Source organism: Panthera onca, chromosome D3, assembly GCF_046562875.1.
Source record: "Panthera onca isolate mPanOnc1 chromosome D3, mPanOnc1 haplotype 2, whole genome shotgun sequence".
Lineage (NCBI taxonomy): Eukaryota > Metazoa > Chordata > Mammalia > Carnivora > Felidae > Panthera > Panthera onca.
In genome coordinates, this window is record NC_138350.1 from 30,380,308 (window position 1) to 30,398,450 (window position 18,143).

Here is an 18,143-nt window from a genome sequence, read left to right on the forward strand (position 1 = left end):
ACCCCTTTGAGAATAATTTGAGTATTGGTCTCATGGACGATCTATTTAAAAATACAAACATCTATGAACTAAACAACTCAATGTTTGCCCTTTCTTCACGAAGGCCAGAGCCCCTGCCAAATGGCTCAGTGCTGGGTTTCATGAGGGACATCAGGATCAGGAAGTCCCATTTCATGCTCAGGGAGGTTATAGTCAAGTGAAGCAGAAAGAGATAAGTCTGGAGTGATGATTATATAACCCAGGATGTAAGAAGGAAGAAAAAAGGAGAGGGAAGAAGGAAAAAGGGGGAAGGCAGAAGGAGGAAGAAAGAAGAAGGAGAAGGAGGAGAACGAGAAGGAGAAAGGAGAAGAAGAAAGAAAGGAGGATTGAGGTTCCGGAAGATGGCGGCGTAGGAGGACGCGGGGCTCACAGCGCGTCCGGCCGATCACATAGATTCCACCTACACCTGCCTAAAGAACCCAGAAAACCGCCAGAGGATTAGCAGAAGGGAGTCTCCGGAGTCAAGCGCAGACTAGAGGCCCACGGAAGAGGGTAGGAAGGGCGGCGAGGCGGTGCGCGCTCCACGGACTGGCGGGAGGGAGCCGGGGCGGAGGGGCGGCTCGCCGGCCAAGCAGAGCCCCCGAGTCTGGCTGGCAAAAGCGGAGGGGCCGGACGGACTGTGTTCCCACAGCAAGCGCGACTTAGCGTCTGGGAGGTCATAAGTTAACAGCTCTGCTCGGAAAGCGGGAAGGCTGGAGGACAAAGGGAGGGAGAGCTGCTGAGCCCCCGGACGGCAGAGCTCAGCTTGGCGGGGAACAAAGGCGCCAGCGCCATCTCCCCCGCCCATCCCCCAGCCAAAATCCCAAAGGGAACCAGTTCCTGCCAGGGAACTTGCTCGCTCCACGCAAACACCCAACTCTGCTTCTGCGGAGCCAAACCTCCGGCAGCGGATCTGACTCCCTCCCGCTGCCACAGGGCTCCTCCTGAAGTGGATCACCTAAGGAGAAGCGAGCTAAGCCTACCCCTCCAGCCCCCGTGCACCTTGCCTACCCACCCCAGCTAATACGCCAGATCCACAGCAACACAAGCCTGGCAGTGTGCAAGTAGCCCAGACGGGACACGCCACCCCACAGTGAATCCCGCCCCTAGGAGAGGGGAAGAGAAGGCACACACCAGTCTGACTGTGGCCCCAGCAGTGGGCTGGGGGCAGACATCGGGTCGGACTGCGGCCCCGCCCACTAACTCCAGTTATACACCACAGCACAGGGGAAGTGCCCTGCAGGTCCTCACCACGCCAGGGACTCTCCAAAATGACCAAACGGAAGAATTCCCCTCAGAAGAATCTCCAGGATATAACAACAGCTAATGAACTGATCAAAAAGGATTTAAATAATATAACAGAAAGTGATTTTAGAATAATAGTCATAAAATTAATCGCTGGGCTTGAAAACAGTATACAGGACAGCAGAGAATCTCTTGCCACAAAGATCGAGGGACTAAGGAACAGTCACGAGGAGCTGAAAAACGCTTTAAACGAAATGCAAAACAAAATGGAAACGACGACAGCTCGGATTGAAGAGGCAGAGGAGAGAATAGGTGAACTAGAAGATAAAGTTATGGAAAAAGAGGAAGCTGAGAGAAAGAGAGATAAAAAAATCCAGGAGTATGAGGGGAAAATTAGAGAACTAAGTGATACACTAAAAAAAAATAATATACGCATAATTGGTATCCCAGAGGAGGAAGAGAGAGGGAAAGGTGCTGAAGGGGTACTTGAACAAATTATAGCTGAGAACTTCCCTGAACTGGGGAAGGAAAAAGGCATTGAAATCCAAGAGGCACAGAGAACTCCCTTCAGACGTAACTTGAATCGATCTTCGGCATGACATATCATAGTGAAACTGGCAAAATACAAGGATAAAGAGAAAATTCTGAAAGCAGCAAGGGATAAACGTGCCCTCACATATAAAGGGAGACCTATAAGACTCGTGACTGATCTCTCCTTTGAAACTTGGCAGGCCAGAAAGGCTTGGCACGATATCTACAGTGTGCTAAACAGAAAAAATATGCAGCCGAGAATCCTTTATCCAGCAAGTCTGTCATTTAGAATAGAAGGAGAGATAAAGGTCTTCCCAAACAAACAAAAACTGAAGGAATTTGTCACCACGAAACCAGCCCTACAAGAGATCCTAAGGGGGATCCTGTGAGACAAAGTACCAGAGACATCACTACAAGCATAAAACATACAGACATCACAATGACTCTAAACCCATATCTTTCTATAATAACACTGAATGTAAATGGATTAAATGCGCCAACTAAAAGACATAGGGTATCAGAATGGATAAAAAAACAAGACCCATCTATTTGCTGTCTACAAGAGACTCATTTTAGATCTGAGGACACCTTTAGATTGAGAGTGAGGGGATGGAGAACTATTTATCATGCTCCTGGAAGCCAAAAGAAAGCTGGAGTAGCCATACTTATATCAGACAAACTAGACTTTAAATTAAAGGCTGTAACAAGAGATGAAGAAGGGCATTATATAATAATCACAGGGTCTATCCACCAGGAAGAGCTAACTATTATAAATGTCTATGCGCCAAATACCCGAGCCCCCAGATATATAAAACAATTACTCATAAACATAAGCAACCTTATTGATAAGAATGTGGTCATTGCAGGGGACTTTAACACCCCACTTACAGAAATGGATAGATCATCTAGACACAGGATCAATAAAGAAACAAGGACCCTGAATGATACATTGGATCAGATGGACTTGACAGATATATTTAGAACTCTGCATCCCAAAGCAACAGAATATACTTTCTTCTCGAGTGCACATGGAACATTCTCCAAGATAGATCATATACTGGGTCACAAAACAGCCCTTCATAAGTTTACAAGAATTGAAATTATACCATGCATACTTTCAGACCACAATGCTATGAAGCTTGAAATCAACCACAGGAAAAAGTCTGGAAAACCTCCAAAAGCATGGAGGTTAAAGAACACCCTACTAACGAATGAGTGGGTCAACCAGGCAATTAGAGAAGAAATTAAAATATATATGGAAACAAACGAAAATGAAAATACAACAATCCAAACGCTTTGGGATGCAGCGAAGGCAGTCCTGAGAGGAAAATACATTGCAATCCAGGCCTATCTCCAGAAACAAGAAAAATCCCAAATACAAAATCTAACAGCACACCTAAAGGAAATAGAAGCAGAACAGCAAAGGCAGCCTAAACCCAGCAGAAGAAGAGAAATAATAAAGATCAGAGCAGAAATAAACAATATAGAATCTAAAAAAACTGTAGAGCAGATCAACGAAACCAAGAGTTGGTTTTTTGAAAAAATAAACAAAATTGACAAACCTCTAGCCAGGCTTCTCAAAAAGAAAAGGGAGATGACCCAAATAGATAAAATCATGAATGAAAATGGAATGATTACAACCAATCCCTCAGAGATACAAACAATTATCAGGGAATACTATGAAAAATTATATGCCAGCAAATTGGACAACCTGGAAGCAATGGACAAATTTCTAAACACCCACACTCTTCCAAAACTCAATCAGGAGGAAACAGAAAGCTTGAACAGACCCATAACCAGCGAAGAAATTGAATCGGTTATCAAAAATCTCCCAACAAATAAGAGTCCAGGACCAGATGGCTTCCCAGGGGAGTTCTACCAGACATTTAAAGCAGAGATAATACCTATCCTTCTCAAGCTATTCCAAGAAATAGAAAGGGAAGGAAAACTTCCAGACTCATTCTATGAAGCCAGTATTACTTTGATTCCTAAACCAGACAGAGACCCAGTAAAAAAAGAGAACTACAGGCCAATATCCCTGATGAATATGGATGCAAAAATTCTTAATAAGATACTAGCAAATCGAATTCAACAGCATATAAAAAGAATTATTCACCATGATCAAGTGGGATTCATTCCTGGGATGCAGGGCTGGTTCAACATTCGCAAATCGATCAACGTGATACATCACATTAACAAAAAAAAAGAGAAGAACCATATGATCCTGTCAATCGATGCAGAAAAGGCCTTTGACAAAATCCAGCACCCTTTCTTAATAAAAACCCTTGAGAAAGTCGGGATAGAAGGAACATACTTAAAGATCATAAAGGCCATTTATGAAAAGCCCACAGCTAACATCATCCTCAACGGGGAAAAACTGAGAGCTTTTTCCCTGAGATCAGGAACACGACAGGGATGCCCACTGTCACCGCTGTTGTTTAATATAGTGCTGGAAGTTCTAGCATCAGCAATCAGACAACAAAAGGAAATCAAAGGCATCAAAATTGGCAAAGATGAAGTCAAGCTTTCGCTTTTTGCAGATGACATGATATTATACATGGAAAATTCGATAGACTCCACCAAAAGTCTGCTAGAACTGATACATGAATTCAGCAAAGTTGCAGGATACAAAATCAATGTGCAGAAATCAGTTGCATTCTTATACACTAACAATGAAGCAACAGAAAGACAAATGAAGAAACTGATCCCATTCACAATTGCACCAAGAAGCATAAAATACCTAGGAATAAATCTAACCAAAGATGTAAAAGATCTGTATGCTGAAAACTATAGAAAGCTTGTGAAGGAAATTGAAGAAGATATAAAGAAATGGAAAGACATTCCCTGCTCATGGATTGGAAGAATAAATATTGTCAAAATGTCAATACTACCCAAAGCTATCTACACATTCAATGCAATCCCAATCAAAATTGCACCAGCATTCTTCTCAAAACTAGAACAAGCAATCCTAAAATTCATATGGAACCACAAAAGGCCCCGAATAGCCAAAGTAATTTTGAAGAAGAAGACCAAAGCAGGAGGCATCACAATCCCAGACTTTAGCCTCTACTACAAAGCTGTCATCATCAAGACAGCATGGTATTGGCATAAAAACAGACACATAGACCAATGGAATAGAATAGAAACCCCAGAACTAGACCCACAAACGTATGGCCAACTCATCTTTGACAAAGCAGGAAAGAACATCCAATGGAAAAAAGACAGTCTCTTTAACAAATGGTGCTGGGAGAACTGGACAGCAACATGCAGAAGGTTGAAACTAGACCACTTTCTCACACCATTCACAAAAATAAACTCAAAATGGATAAAGGACCTGAATGTGAGACAGGAAACCATCAAAACCTTAGAGGAGAAAGCAGGAAAAGACCTCTCTGACCTCAGCCGTAGCAATCTCTTACTCAACACATCCCCAAAGGCAAGGGAATTAAAAGCAAAAGTGAATTACTGGGACCTTATGAAGATAAAAAGCTTCTGCACAGCAAAGGAAACAACCAACAAAACTAAAAGGCAACCAACGGAATGGGAAAAGATATTTGCAAATGACACATCGGACAAAAGGCTAGTATCCAAAATCTATAAAGAGCTCATCAAACTCCACACCCGAAAAACAAATAACCCAGTGAAGAAATGGGCAGAAAACATGAATAGACACTTCTCTAAAGAAGACATCCGGATGGCCAACAGGCACATGAAAAGATGTTCAACGTCGCTCCTTATCAGGGAAATACAAATCAAAACCACACTCAGATACCACCTCACGCCAGTCAGAGTGGCCAAAATGAAGAAATCAGGAGACTATAGATGCTGGAGAGGATGTGGAGAAACAGGAACCCTCTTGCACTGTTGGTGGGAATGCAAATTGGTGCAGCCGCTCTGGAAAGCAGTGTGGAGGTTCCTCAGAAAATTAAAAATAGACCTACCCTATGACCCAGCAATAGCACTGCTAGGAATTTATCCAAGGGATACAGGAGTACTGATGCATAGGGGCACCTGTACCCCAATGTTTATAGCGGCACTCTCAACAATAGCCAAATTATGGAAAGAGCCTAAATGTCCATCAACTGATGAATGGATAAAGAAATTGTGGTTTATATACACAATGGAATACTACGTGGCAATGAGAAAAAATGAAATATGGCCTTTTGTAGCAACATGGATGGAACTGGAGAGTGTGATGCTAAGTGAAATAAGCCATACAGAGAAAGACAGATACCATATGGTTTCACTCTTATGTGGATCCTGAGAAACATAACAGAAACCCATGGGGGAGGGGAAGGAAAAAAAAAAAAAAAAAAAAGAGGTTAGAGTGGGAGAGAGCCAAAGCATAAGAGACTGTTAAAAACTGAGAACAAACTGAGGGTTGATGGGGGGTGGGAGGGAGGGCAGGGTGGGTGATGGGTATTGAGGAGGGCACCTTTTGGGATGAGCACTGGGTGTTGTATGGAAACCAATTTGACAGTAAATTTCATATATTAAAAAATAAAAAAAAATAAAAAAAAATAAAAAAAAAGAAGAAAGAAAGGAGGAAAGAAGGAGAAGGAGAGGAAAAGGAGGAGGAGGGAAAAAAAGGAGGAAGACAGGGAGATTCAGAAGAACTAACAATTATAGGAGTTGAGGGGTGGGGGGAAACAGGCATGTGTCTAAGGTCCTAGCAAAATCCCAGCAGAATCTGGAGTTCTGTGAAGATGGTTAGACTAGGGTGGGTGACAGTCAGGAGGGACCACTTACAGGGGGGAGGCCATGAGGGTCTGTGGGGCAGGGGAGGGTGATCTGAGCCCAGGGAGAGGCAAGCACCCAGGCCAGCAGGAGCTGGGGCTGGGTGTGGTCTCTGTCAGAACCCAGGGAGAGAGCTGGGATCCAGGCAGCCACTCTCTCTTCCCATCTCAACTCCTGCCAGCTCCTTCCCAGGAGTCCCTCCAGGAAGAGGGATCTGTGAGGGCAGGCATGTGTAGACTACCCAGTGCAGCCTAGAAGGTGGAGACTGTGGGGGAATTTACTGCAACACAGTCCCCAACCTGCTCCCAGGGAGTAGGTTTGAAGACTGAGTAGGAATTAGATAAAGAAAACAGAAAAGTGAGTCTCTGAGCAAAGTAAACAGGGTGAATGAAGGTAGGAAGGTGACATGCTCCAGTTCAGTTTTCACCCACCATTAGTGAAAAGTGTCTGTAAGGGAGCAGGAAGGAAGGCCCCCACAGGAGATATTTTGTCCATCATGGGCTTGATCCTGAAAGTCTCCATGGGGAGACTTTGAAAGGACATAAGCAGGAATCACATTATGCAAGGCCAGGACTAGAGAGAGGCAAATGAGGCATTCACTCAGACACAAAATTTGAGTGCCAAACCCTTGTAATCAAGATAACTTAATATGGTAATGCACTATTTTAAAAAATCAAAATTAATGCCAAAAGTACACCATGAATAAATTATCAATATTTGAATAAAGGCAGGATAAGTGCTACTGATCTTTCCTTTGTAAGATGCATAGTTAAAATAGCACAGATACTGTAGAAGACACATTGGTATCCGGAGCAAGGAAGTTAAGGAATGCAGGTTTGACAGTCCAGGCCTGTGCTGCCCCATACAGTAGCCACTGGCTACTTAGCACTTGAATTCTTAATATCATCTCATCTTAATTAACTTAAGTTTTTAAAATTGATACACAACTCAGTGATTGGAAGACTGATATATGCTTGAAAACAATTTGGGTATGTGAATCTTTTTCCAGCTGAATTTTATTAAATCTAAAGATTAAGTATTTTCTTTGAAAATTTAGCATATGAATTGTGCTTGTAAGACTAAAACACATGCTAGATTTTGAAAACTTCGATAAATAAAAGAGTTTGAACTACCTCATTAATAATTTTTATTTAATGTTTACATTGATTACATGTTAAAATGATACTAATTTGGGTATACTGGTTTCAATAAAATATATTTCCAAAATTAAAGTCACCCCACTCTTCTGGCTTTTTTAATGTGGTTGCTAGAAAAAGTTAAATGCTGCATTGGCTCGCTTTCTGTTTCTATTGGTGGCATTGGGCTAGGTGGAAACCAGTGCAGTATGACTAAGATAGTGGCAGACAGATGACAGGTGCACAGATGTAGGGAACCTGGAAATGGAATCTGAGACCTTTGGCCAGGGTACCTCAGGCAGAACCTGAGATGGGGATCCTTACACAATCAATTTATGGGAGAGTCTCAGAACAATCCATGCAGAAGTGAGGAAAGCAAGTGAGGGCAGAAGAACCTGGGCACAAATGTGGTTTCATGGTACGTCTGGTTTCAGCCTGCTCTCAGGGTAGATGTGGAGTTAAGTTGCACCAGAGGTTGTCCTGTCCAGGGGTGAGAGGGCTGGGCTGCCATACCTTCTACCTCAGTCAGTATTGGCTTCAGGCCATGCAGGGGTGAGGAAATGTAATCCCCTAGGAACCTTACAGTTGACAGCTCAGCCAAGAGTTGTCCTCCAGAAAAGAGTGAAAGTGTGGGGATCACCAGCAATCAATCTCTGTAGCAAGCAGCTGATTAACAGGTGTGCCAGCCCCATAGTGTGGGCATAATAGCATCTCTTACAGTGGATGTGAGGTTAAGTGAAAGGAATGGTGCCCTGGTTTCCTACCTGGGAAATGTGTGAGATGATGGATCCATTTCTCAAAGAAGAACCATAGATGGAATTGCAAGCTTACCATAAAAAGTGAGGAACTTGTTCTGTATGTGTTAAGTCTGCGGTGCTTGTGAGCCATTACTGTGGGGATGTCCAGAAGGGCACTGGGCATAGAGGTCTGAACAAAGAGATGAAGGATGGAGGGAGAGTATCAGCAGGAGGTGGCCCTTAAAGCCAAAGGCTTGGATGAAGTAACTTGGAAGAGGTATCCAGAGGAAGAGCAGAAACCTTAGGCCAGCACCTCAGGAGTGCTGAAATTTACTGTGTGTGTGGAGGAAACAGAAAAGAGAAATTAGGAGAAAGTGGCCCCACAATAGCCAAGGGAAAAGGAGGTGCCATGGAGGAGGGAAGGCTCAATAGACCAGTGCCCAAAAAAAGTTAAGCGAGATGCAACAAAGAAAGCAATGGTAGGTTTGACAGAGAAGTTTCTGTGTCATGTGTGGTGGAAGCCATATTGCTGTGGCTGAGAAGTGGACAGAAGTATGGCAGACCCTGAAAGTGGCCAGATTCCACACTTGCTTTTTGTTTCTTCTTTATTATCAGAACCCTTATTTTATTCATGCAGCATAGGTCTATCCAACAACCTTGGTGATAAAGGAAAGCAACTGAGTAGGAGCAAGGTAGATATGTGTGGCCTAGATGAATTGCTGCAGTGAGGGCACAGTGACAAGAGATTGTCTGTTTGGGCTCATTGTTTTGGGGTGGAGGAGACTTGAGGAATTAAGGTTGACACTCTTACCTACTAAAACCTATTTGGAAAAATAAAAAATGCTAGGTGGGTATTCTACCAGCCTGGTGTAAATGACTTTCTTTTTCCTGAAAATAAGATGAATCATGCTACCAATGAATAAAACACCTTTTGCCACCAAAGAGCCCCCTTATGGATGCAATGCTCTCAGAGCATTTTTAGCCAAATACTTTTGTGACCCCTTGCTGTGCCTGTCTATTTCCAGAGCTCCTTGGTGAATCCCCTGTGGACTCAAGAATCCTGGGTTTGTATCACTCACACTTTCCCCCCTGCTTCATTGGCCCCAGACTATAGCTCTGCTTCCATAAGAGTATGTGTGTTTTGTGATTGGAAAAGGACAGGTTCCTCATCTCTGGCCATTGTCTGTGTGCTGATAGAACCCCCTTTCCTGTGTGGGGAAATATCTTCCCTGTCCTTTGTGGTCCCCTGACTCTTTCAAAATAAATCACTGCAAAAAGACTAAAATTCTCCTATCTGCAACTCTGATACTATCTGCTTGCCTCTCTATATTATTAAAAACACATTTATGCAGGTTCAAGGGAATAGTGCTTCAAAATGCAGTTTCTGCTAGTTAATTGGACTGTATCCAAGTAACTGATGTAAATATTCCCCCATTCCCCTCCTTTTGGACATGTGTAATGGCTTAAATATGTAGAGTATTTCCTGCCCTCTAAAGACTCAATAAGCTGCATGCTGACTAGAGTATTCCGTGAAGGTCAGAGAGAACTTGGGCAGGAAAGAGACACCTGGATAGTTCATATTTATTTTTCATTTAACTACATATAAAATACTTATCTCTTCTGTTGTAGGCAGAAATTTCCAAAAGTCCTTTAAAAACATGTGTGTAGCAAGTCTTCTCTGTTCAAACATTCTAAACATCTTTTTACATTCAAAATGGAAATAAATAGACTTATACAGCTTAGAAGTCTCCATAGAATTGGTTAAAAATTTGACATAGAAAAGCACACTTCTCTCCCCACACCCACCTGTCATTTTCCAGACTAATTCATTTCTACTATCTGTTCAGGTCTGCATAGTAAATTCAGCATAAGGTCAGATCCAGGCAGGCCTCTCCTTTGGGGAGAAAATAGCGTATGATTATACACATCAAATGTGTTGACCACATAGGTATTGTTCTAAGCACTAGAACATTCAGGACATTGTTATAGGCATAGCAGTAAAATAAATAGGAGTTTCCATCCCTGTGAAACTCTCATGCTGGTGAGAAGACCATTATCAATGCCATATGGTGATAAATCTCAGAAAAAAAGCTGAAGCAGGAGCAGGATAATGGGGCTGGAGAGTGGAGGTAGGTTCCACTTTATAGAAGTCTGAATGAAAAAAGTAAGGAAAAGCCATGTGGAAGAGTAAGAGTCCTGCAGACCAATTAGCCTATTCACAAGAAATTCTGCTTGCAATTTGAGGCGGCTCACAGACTATGGGGAAGCTTCTCCATGGATTCACAGGTTAAGAAACTCTCTTTTGAAGAGAAGGATTCTGTAATAGGCAGAATGGGTGGAATGGCAGGTGGAATGTTCTAATTCCTAGAATAGTGCTTTACCATTAGTAATGAAGTAGTGAAGCTCAAGATAGTGCTCCTCAACAATAACTTCAGAGAAGTCAATTGAAGGAAATGACTAAAGAGAAAGATGGCTGATGTTTAAGAAAATCACTATAATCATGAGTTAATGGTTTCAATTGACAGTAAATAATGGCCTATGGCTGTCATTGTCCATGCTGACAAATAATTTATTTCACGTTTTTAAATAAAAAGACATTTGTACATTCCTGATAACTGAGTACAAGAGCTGTGTTCCAATGTACTGCTTTCAGCTTAAATCACTGAGGCATTTTTACCACATTTAACTATTCTGTTAAAATCAGGATTTTAATACTTGCCATCATCAGATGAGAAGCGAAGAAACAGCCTTTCTGTGGAAAATAACAATAATTGTGTACAAAGTAGAGAAATATTCAATTACATGATAACACTTGGGTAATAAAAATTTGTTTCTGGTTTAAAAAAAAGAACCTCTCTTTTATATTGACCCCAAACATTTCCTTGTAGTTCATCTGTCCAAAGAGCTATTGTGTCCCATAACTGTTCTTTTTTTTTTTTTTTAATGTTTATTTACTTATTTTGAGACAGAGATGGGGGGAGGGACAGAGAGAGAGAGAGAATCCCAAACTGTCAGTGCAGAGCCTGAGGCAGGACTCGATTCCATGAATTGTGGGATCATGACTTAAGCCAAAATCAAGAGTTGGTGCTTAACTGACTAAGCCACCCAGGCACTCTAACATTTAATAATTCTTGACAAATGATTGAATAAGAATAGTTATGGGTGGCTCAGTCAGTGAAGTGCCTGACTCTTGATTTTGGCTCAGGTCATGATCCCACAGTTTGTGGGATTGAGCCCTGTCTGGGGCTTCATGCTAAGCATGGAGCTTGCTTTGAATTCTCTCTCTTCCTCTCTCTCTACCCCTCCCTTTCTAGTGCTCTCTCTTCCTCTCTCTCTCTCTCTCTCAAAATAAAGAAAGAAAGAGACTTAGGAGTGTCTGGGTGGCTCAGTTGGTTGAGCGTTCAACTTCAGCTCAGATCATGATCTCATGGTTCATGAGTTTGAGCCCCAACGCCCTGCTTTGGTTCCTCTGTCCCCCTCTCTCTCTGCCCCTCATCCACTCACACTCTGTCTCTCTCTCAAAAATAAATAAACATTAAAAATAAATAAATAAACTTAAAAAAAAAAGAATTATTAAATGTCAAATTAAAATGCCAGGTACTGGAGTCACACTAAATAAAGGTGCACCCCACCAACTACCTCAAGGGCACACAATCTAATGAGAAAGACAAACAAGTAAACAAACAAACACAAAACACAAACACAAACACAAAAAATTATATGTAGTTTCAGGAGTACTAAGATGGAGTTTAGTCTCTGAATGGGAAGTCAGATTAATTCCCCAAGAAGAGTTAATTTTCATGCTCAGAAAAAAAAAAAAAAAAGGTAGTTGACAAGCCAACAGAAGACAATCCTAATTCCATAGGGTTTAATAGGTGATTTTATTTAAAAGGATTGTTTCTTCATGTAATGTCTTTAGGCAGAAGATTAAACAAACTTTCTTTATGTAATATTTCATTGATATTTAATGTAATGTATATTATGAATTTCTAAGTGGAGAATTTACTACATGGTGTTTTTCAGACTTACTAGACTGAAAATACTTTCTTCACAGGGCATTGGTACTTACTGGGATGTGTTTGGTAGCAAGTAACAGACAAGCCAAAGAAATATAAACAATAAAGGGATTTGTTATCTCACATAAAATGTATGGGAAGAGTTCTATGTATACCATGCTAGACTGAGATTCAGAACAATTTACCTACAGAGAACTAGAAAAGCTAGACAAAATATTTTTTATGAAGTCATAGGAAAGTTATGGGCCCAAAACCTGAGAGAAGAAGAAAACTCTGAGAAGTAAACCCTGCATTTGGAATAGCTTTTACCCCAGAGCACTTGGTGATTCTGGAATAGGCTACTGAGAGGCTGTAAATGTGAGTAGAACTTTCAAAGTGTCACAGGGCTTGGAGGAAACTGGAGTTTAGGGCTAGCCAAAAATGAGGGTTAGGCAACCAATTACTCTCCACTTGTATTAGGATCCTGAAGAGGTATATCCTAGGAATAAGGGTAAACTAGAAAGAAATAGACCAACAGGATCTTAAACTCAGACCTGAATTATCTCAAATCCTAATCAAATAAGGATGATTTTGAATACTTACTGCCTCTAGTGAAACCGACTACCAGAAGTAAAAATAAATCCCCTTTGGAGGAAGGTAACATCAGCAGGTGCCTTGAATTATCTCTATAATTTTCATACAAAATGTCCAGCACTCAATCACAAATAATCAGCACATAATAGACACAGTCAGATGGGATCCAGTAGTGGAGTTATCAGACATAGACTTACACAGGAAATATGTTAAATGTAAATAGAGCAAATGTTCCAGTTAAAAGCTAAGATAGTCAGACAAGATTTTAAAAATATGATATACTGTTTAGAAGAGACATATCCTAAATGTAAGGACACAGGAAGGCTGAAAGTAAAAGAAAGAAACAAATTATACCATGTAAACACAAACTAAAAGAGCTTGTCTACAGTAACTATATTTCATTTCAAACAAAGAATAATTTAAGGCAAAAATTATTACTAGAGTTATTTATTTTATAAACTTTCAATTCATGGAAAATATATAACAATTCAAAATGTGCATGTACTTACACATGCAGGCACACATGCACACACACAGATGCACGCACATGCATGCACGCACACACACACACGCACACATATCCCAAGCCTAGATGGCTTCCAGCAAATTCTGTCACACATTTAAAGAAGATATAATGCCAATCTCTCACAAAACCTTCTACCAAATATAAAGAGAAAGAAAACTTCTCTGTGAGCTTTTTAAGGCCAGTATAACCTTGATACCAAACCTGAGAGGTGTCATAAGAAAGGAAAATTACAAATCAATCCCATGCATGAACAAAGATGCAAAAATCCTAAACAAAATATTAGCAAACTGAATCTAATCCAGAGCAAAGCCCTTACTCGCTTCAATTTTATGAAGCTGAGAGCAAGGTGAAGAAGCTGCAGAAAACAAGTTTGAAATAAGTGGAGGCTGGTTTGTGAGGTTTAAGGAAAGAAGCCATCTTCATAACGTAAAAGTAAAAGGTGAAGGAGCAAGTGCTGATGTGGATGCTGCAGCAATTTATCCAGAAAATCTAGTTAAGATAATTCATGAAGATGGCTATACAAAACAACAGATTTTCAGTATAGATGAAAGGAGAGCCTTTTATTGGATGAAGATGTCATTTTGGACTTTCAGAGCTAGAGAGAAGTCAATGCCTGACTTCAAAACTTCAAAGTTTAGGCTGACTTTCCATGTTAGAACTGATACAGTTGGTGATTTTAAATTGAAGCCAGTGCTCATTTGCCATTCTGAAAATCCTAGGGCCCTTAAGAATTATGCTAAATCTACTCTGCCTGTGCTCTATAAATGGAAAAACAAAGCTGAAATGACAGCACATCTGTTTACAACATGGTTGACTGAATATTTTGAGCCCACTACTGCGACCTACTGTTCACGAAAAAAAAAGATTTATTTCAAAATATTACTGCTCATTGACGATGCACCTGGTCATTCAAGAGCTCTGATGGAGATGAACAAGATTAATGTCATTTCTATGCCTGCAAACACACATCCATTCTGCAGCTCATGGATCAAGGAGTAATTTTGACTTTCAAGTCTTCCCACTTAAGAAATACTTTTCAGGGGCTCCTGGGTTGCTCAGTCCATTAAGCGTCTGACTCTTGGTTTCAGCTTAGGTATTGATCTCACGACTCAGTTGAGTTCAAGCCCCACATTGGGCTCTGCACTGATGGTGCAGAGCCTTCTTGAGATTCTCTCTTTTCCCCCTCTCTCGGCATCTCTCTCTCTAAATAAATAAATAAACTTAAAATATAATAGCATCAAACTTTAAAAAAAATAAAAAAGAAAGAAAGACATTTCAGGTTCAGGCTAGAGTATCCAGTGAGGGAGGGAGGGAGCCATGAGCTCTTTGCTAGAAGACCAAAGACTAGATTGTAGGAAAAGCAAATAGAAGACATGTTTTGAAAATGTGTATTAATGGTATTTCATCAGTTTGTAAGACATGAGTCTGAAATAGCTAGCAGCTTGGTTCTCAAAAAAATCTCTGAACCATGTGCAGCTCTGTGGGTAAGTGGGTCAGGACCCCATCATGAGACAGGTGGAAGGGAAAAACCCAGTCACAATATTTTATCTATCAGTATTCTGGCCAGGCCTCAGAGATGTGGCATAGCAGTATGTGAAAAAGAGGTCCCAGATTTATATGGAAAGGAAAGTAGACTAAGATATGACTGAATTGCTGTGATCCCATGATCAAACTTGAACAGATGAGGAGTTGCTTCTTATGGATGAGCAAAGAAAGTGGTTTTTTGAGATGGAATCTATTCCTGGTGAAGATTGTTGGAACAACAGCAAAGGATTTAGAATATTCCATAAGCTTAGTTGATAAGGTATAGATGGGATTTGAGAAAACTGACTTCAATTTGGAAAAAAGTTCTACTGTGGGTAAAATGCTATCATACAGCATTACATGCTACAGAGAAATCAGCTGTGAAAGGAGTTGCTCAACGAGGCAATCTTCTTGGTTGTCTTAAGAAATTGCCACAGCAACCCTGACCTTCAGCAACCATCACCCTGATAAGTCAGCCACCATCAACATTGAGGCAAGACCCTCCAGCAGCAAAAGGGTTAGGCTTGCTGAAAGCTCACATGATGGTTAGCACTTTTATCAATAAAGTATTTTTTAATTGGGGTATGTATATTGTTTTTCTAGACATAATGCTACCGTACACTTACTATACTATACTATAGTGTACAATGTATGTATAATTTTTTAAATACAGGGAAACCAAATAATTCATTTGACTCATTTCATTGTGATATTCACTATTTATTTATTTATTTATTTATTGCAGTAGTCTGGATCTGAACCCACAGAATCGCTGAAGTATGTACTAGATGAAATTAATGGCAAATTAGACATTACAGAATAGAAATTAGTAAACTTGAAGATATAGCTATAGAAACTATCCAAAGTGGAATGCAGAAAAAGAAAAGAGTGAAAATCAATGAACAGAACTTCAGTGAAATATAGGACAATATCAGGTCATATGTATATTTTGAGCCTCCAAAGTGGATGAGACTGGGGAGACTGAAAAACCTTTCGAAGAAATAATAGATGAAAGCTTTCTAAATTTGGTAAGATAATAAACTCACACACACAAGAGGCTCAATGAACTCCAAGAACAAGAAACAAGAAAACGTCACAAATTTGTTAAAACCAGTGTTAAAAAACATGCACAAACACTCATAAACATTCATGTACCTGAAAAAACACCCACTGCATTGTACTGGGGTTTATTTTCAGATTTGCCATAAATTCCTGATCCTAAATTGAGGAGTTCCAAAAGTTGAATCCTCCTCTAGCTGTCACACAAGCTGGAGTGTCAGGTATCTGGGACTGAGTACTGAGGGGTCACTCAACACATTTCTCCATTTTTCTCCATGTTGGTAGAGCACTCAGGGTCCATCTGGTGTGTATAAGGTAATTGGCAACATCCATTTCTGAAATAGGTTTGTCTAAAGGGGATGAAGAGTAACTACTCCCCTAGTGCCACGGGACAAGTCTGATCTGCTGACAGGGCACTGATGAGCAGTGAGGCATCTGAGTCATTCAGATGAGACTCTCTAGTATCCAAGACATTTTATGTTGACATATCTAGGGGCACTCAATAAACCACTTCCATCTTTCCCTCTGAGTTTGCTGAGCCATAAATTTGACCTATTTGCAGAATAGTGGGAGAGTGCTCACCTGAATGCTCATTCATGTGTCTTAGACACCCATGGGGTCAGTGTGAGGCCTCCTCATGACGCCCTACAAATGTTCGTTCAGGTCACAAACTTCTCTGCTATTGTTTGCCTGCTGCCATGGAGATTTCTTCCCTGATCCAGTGGGATACAAGAGGTCTCACCTGTGAAGACCAGTGGCTCAATGTTTAATGAGAAAGGGGAAGGGAAAAGAGTATCAGGATCCAGCTCTCCAAAAAGCCCCCGGAGAGGTGGTCCAATTAATAAAAGATTGCAAAACACCTCAATCAGTGTAATGGGCTCTCTTGAGAGCTGCTGCTTATCAATAGCAAATGGTCTCATGTTCAAAACAAAATATTTGAATGCTAAAGCTTACACCACCACTGCTGTCTTGGATAAAGCCCAGGTTGAGTGAGATGCCCTAAAAATGGAAGTTGCTGCTCACAAAAGAGGTCACTCGGGACCACCAGGAGCTCATCCTATAAACACCAAAAAGGAAGAAAAGGAGATGAAATGTTTAGGGACAGACAGGAGGCAAAAAATAAAGGGAAGAAAAGGAAAATTTTTACCACTTAGAATAAACCATTCTAAAAGATTTGATTAGAAGGAAGGAGAAGGGCTAAAGAGAATGAAATAATTATTCTAAGACAGGGACCTCTCTCTCCTGGGGAGAGCCTGCTGCCTAGAGACAACCCCTTTTCTTCCTATCAGCTAGAGACAGCCAGAGACAGACAGAACCTGAGGCTTCAGGTGGCTAACATCCTAAAACACACACACACGCACACACACACAAATCCTAAATATGGCAGGGAAGAGCGAATTAAATAAATTATATATAAATACAAATACAATAAAATGATTAAAACAAAGATGCATAATTTGACTCAACTGAAATCTAGAATTTGTATACTAAAATAATTTACACAAAAGATTAAAAGGCACTGATTGTGCCTCTACAACATAAGTTCTAAATTAAATTTAGCATTTGCTACAGCGCACCAGTTGACGTAACCTCACAAACTCAATCAATCCTGGGGCTCAAATTACACCTGTGAATCCCACAAAATTTAAATTTTGTATCACATATAATCTTAGGAAAGTAGCCAATGCAAAATAGAGAAAAAATAGGTATACCTCACTTAACAGCCTTGCCTAAATTTCCCACATTTATAGAATGGATTACTGCTCCCCTTAAGTTAAAATAGTTAATATGACCCAACATAAAGGAATTGTTTGAGAAAACAAGGCCTTCAAATATTAACATTTAATCCTTGATCCTTAATCATTAATAAAGGGGTGATCATCTCCACCACTTCTCTGTGTGACAGCCCAATTGTGCCTGTTGTTTTTTTTTCCCTTTTGGTTTGTTTTAAATGTTCATTTATTCATTTTGAGAGAGAAAGCATGAGAAGGGGAGGGGCATAGAGACAGGAAGAGAACCCAAGCAGTCTCTGAGCTGTCAG

At 40.7% G+C, this 18,143-nt stretch overlaps 1 protein-coding gene across 3 annotated transcripts in view; it reads right to left on the reverse strand.

Moving 5' to 3' along the window:
- Positions 1 to 16,246: 16,246 nt before the first annotated feature.
- Positions 16,247 to 18,143, reverse strand: part of RNMT (RNA guanine-7 methyltransferase) — a 45,821-nt gene continuing 43,924 nt past the window's right edge. For all 3 annotated transcript variants that reach the window (XM_060613132.2, XM_078435473.2, XM_060613133.3), the window contains exon 11: positions 16,247 to 16,844. In XM_060613132.2, coding sequence (XP_060469115.1) covers positions 16,762 to 16,844 — 83 coding nt within the window. In that variant the 3' untranslated portion in view covers positions 16,247 to 16,761. The remainder of the gene's footprint in view (positions 16,845 to 18,143) is intronic.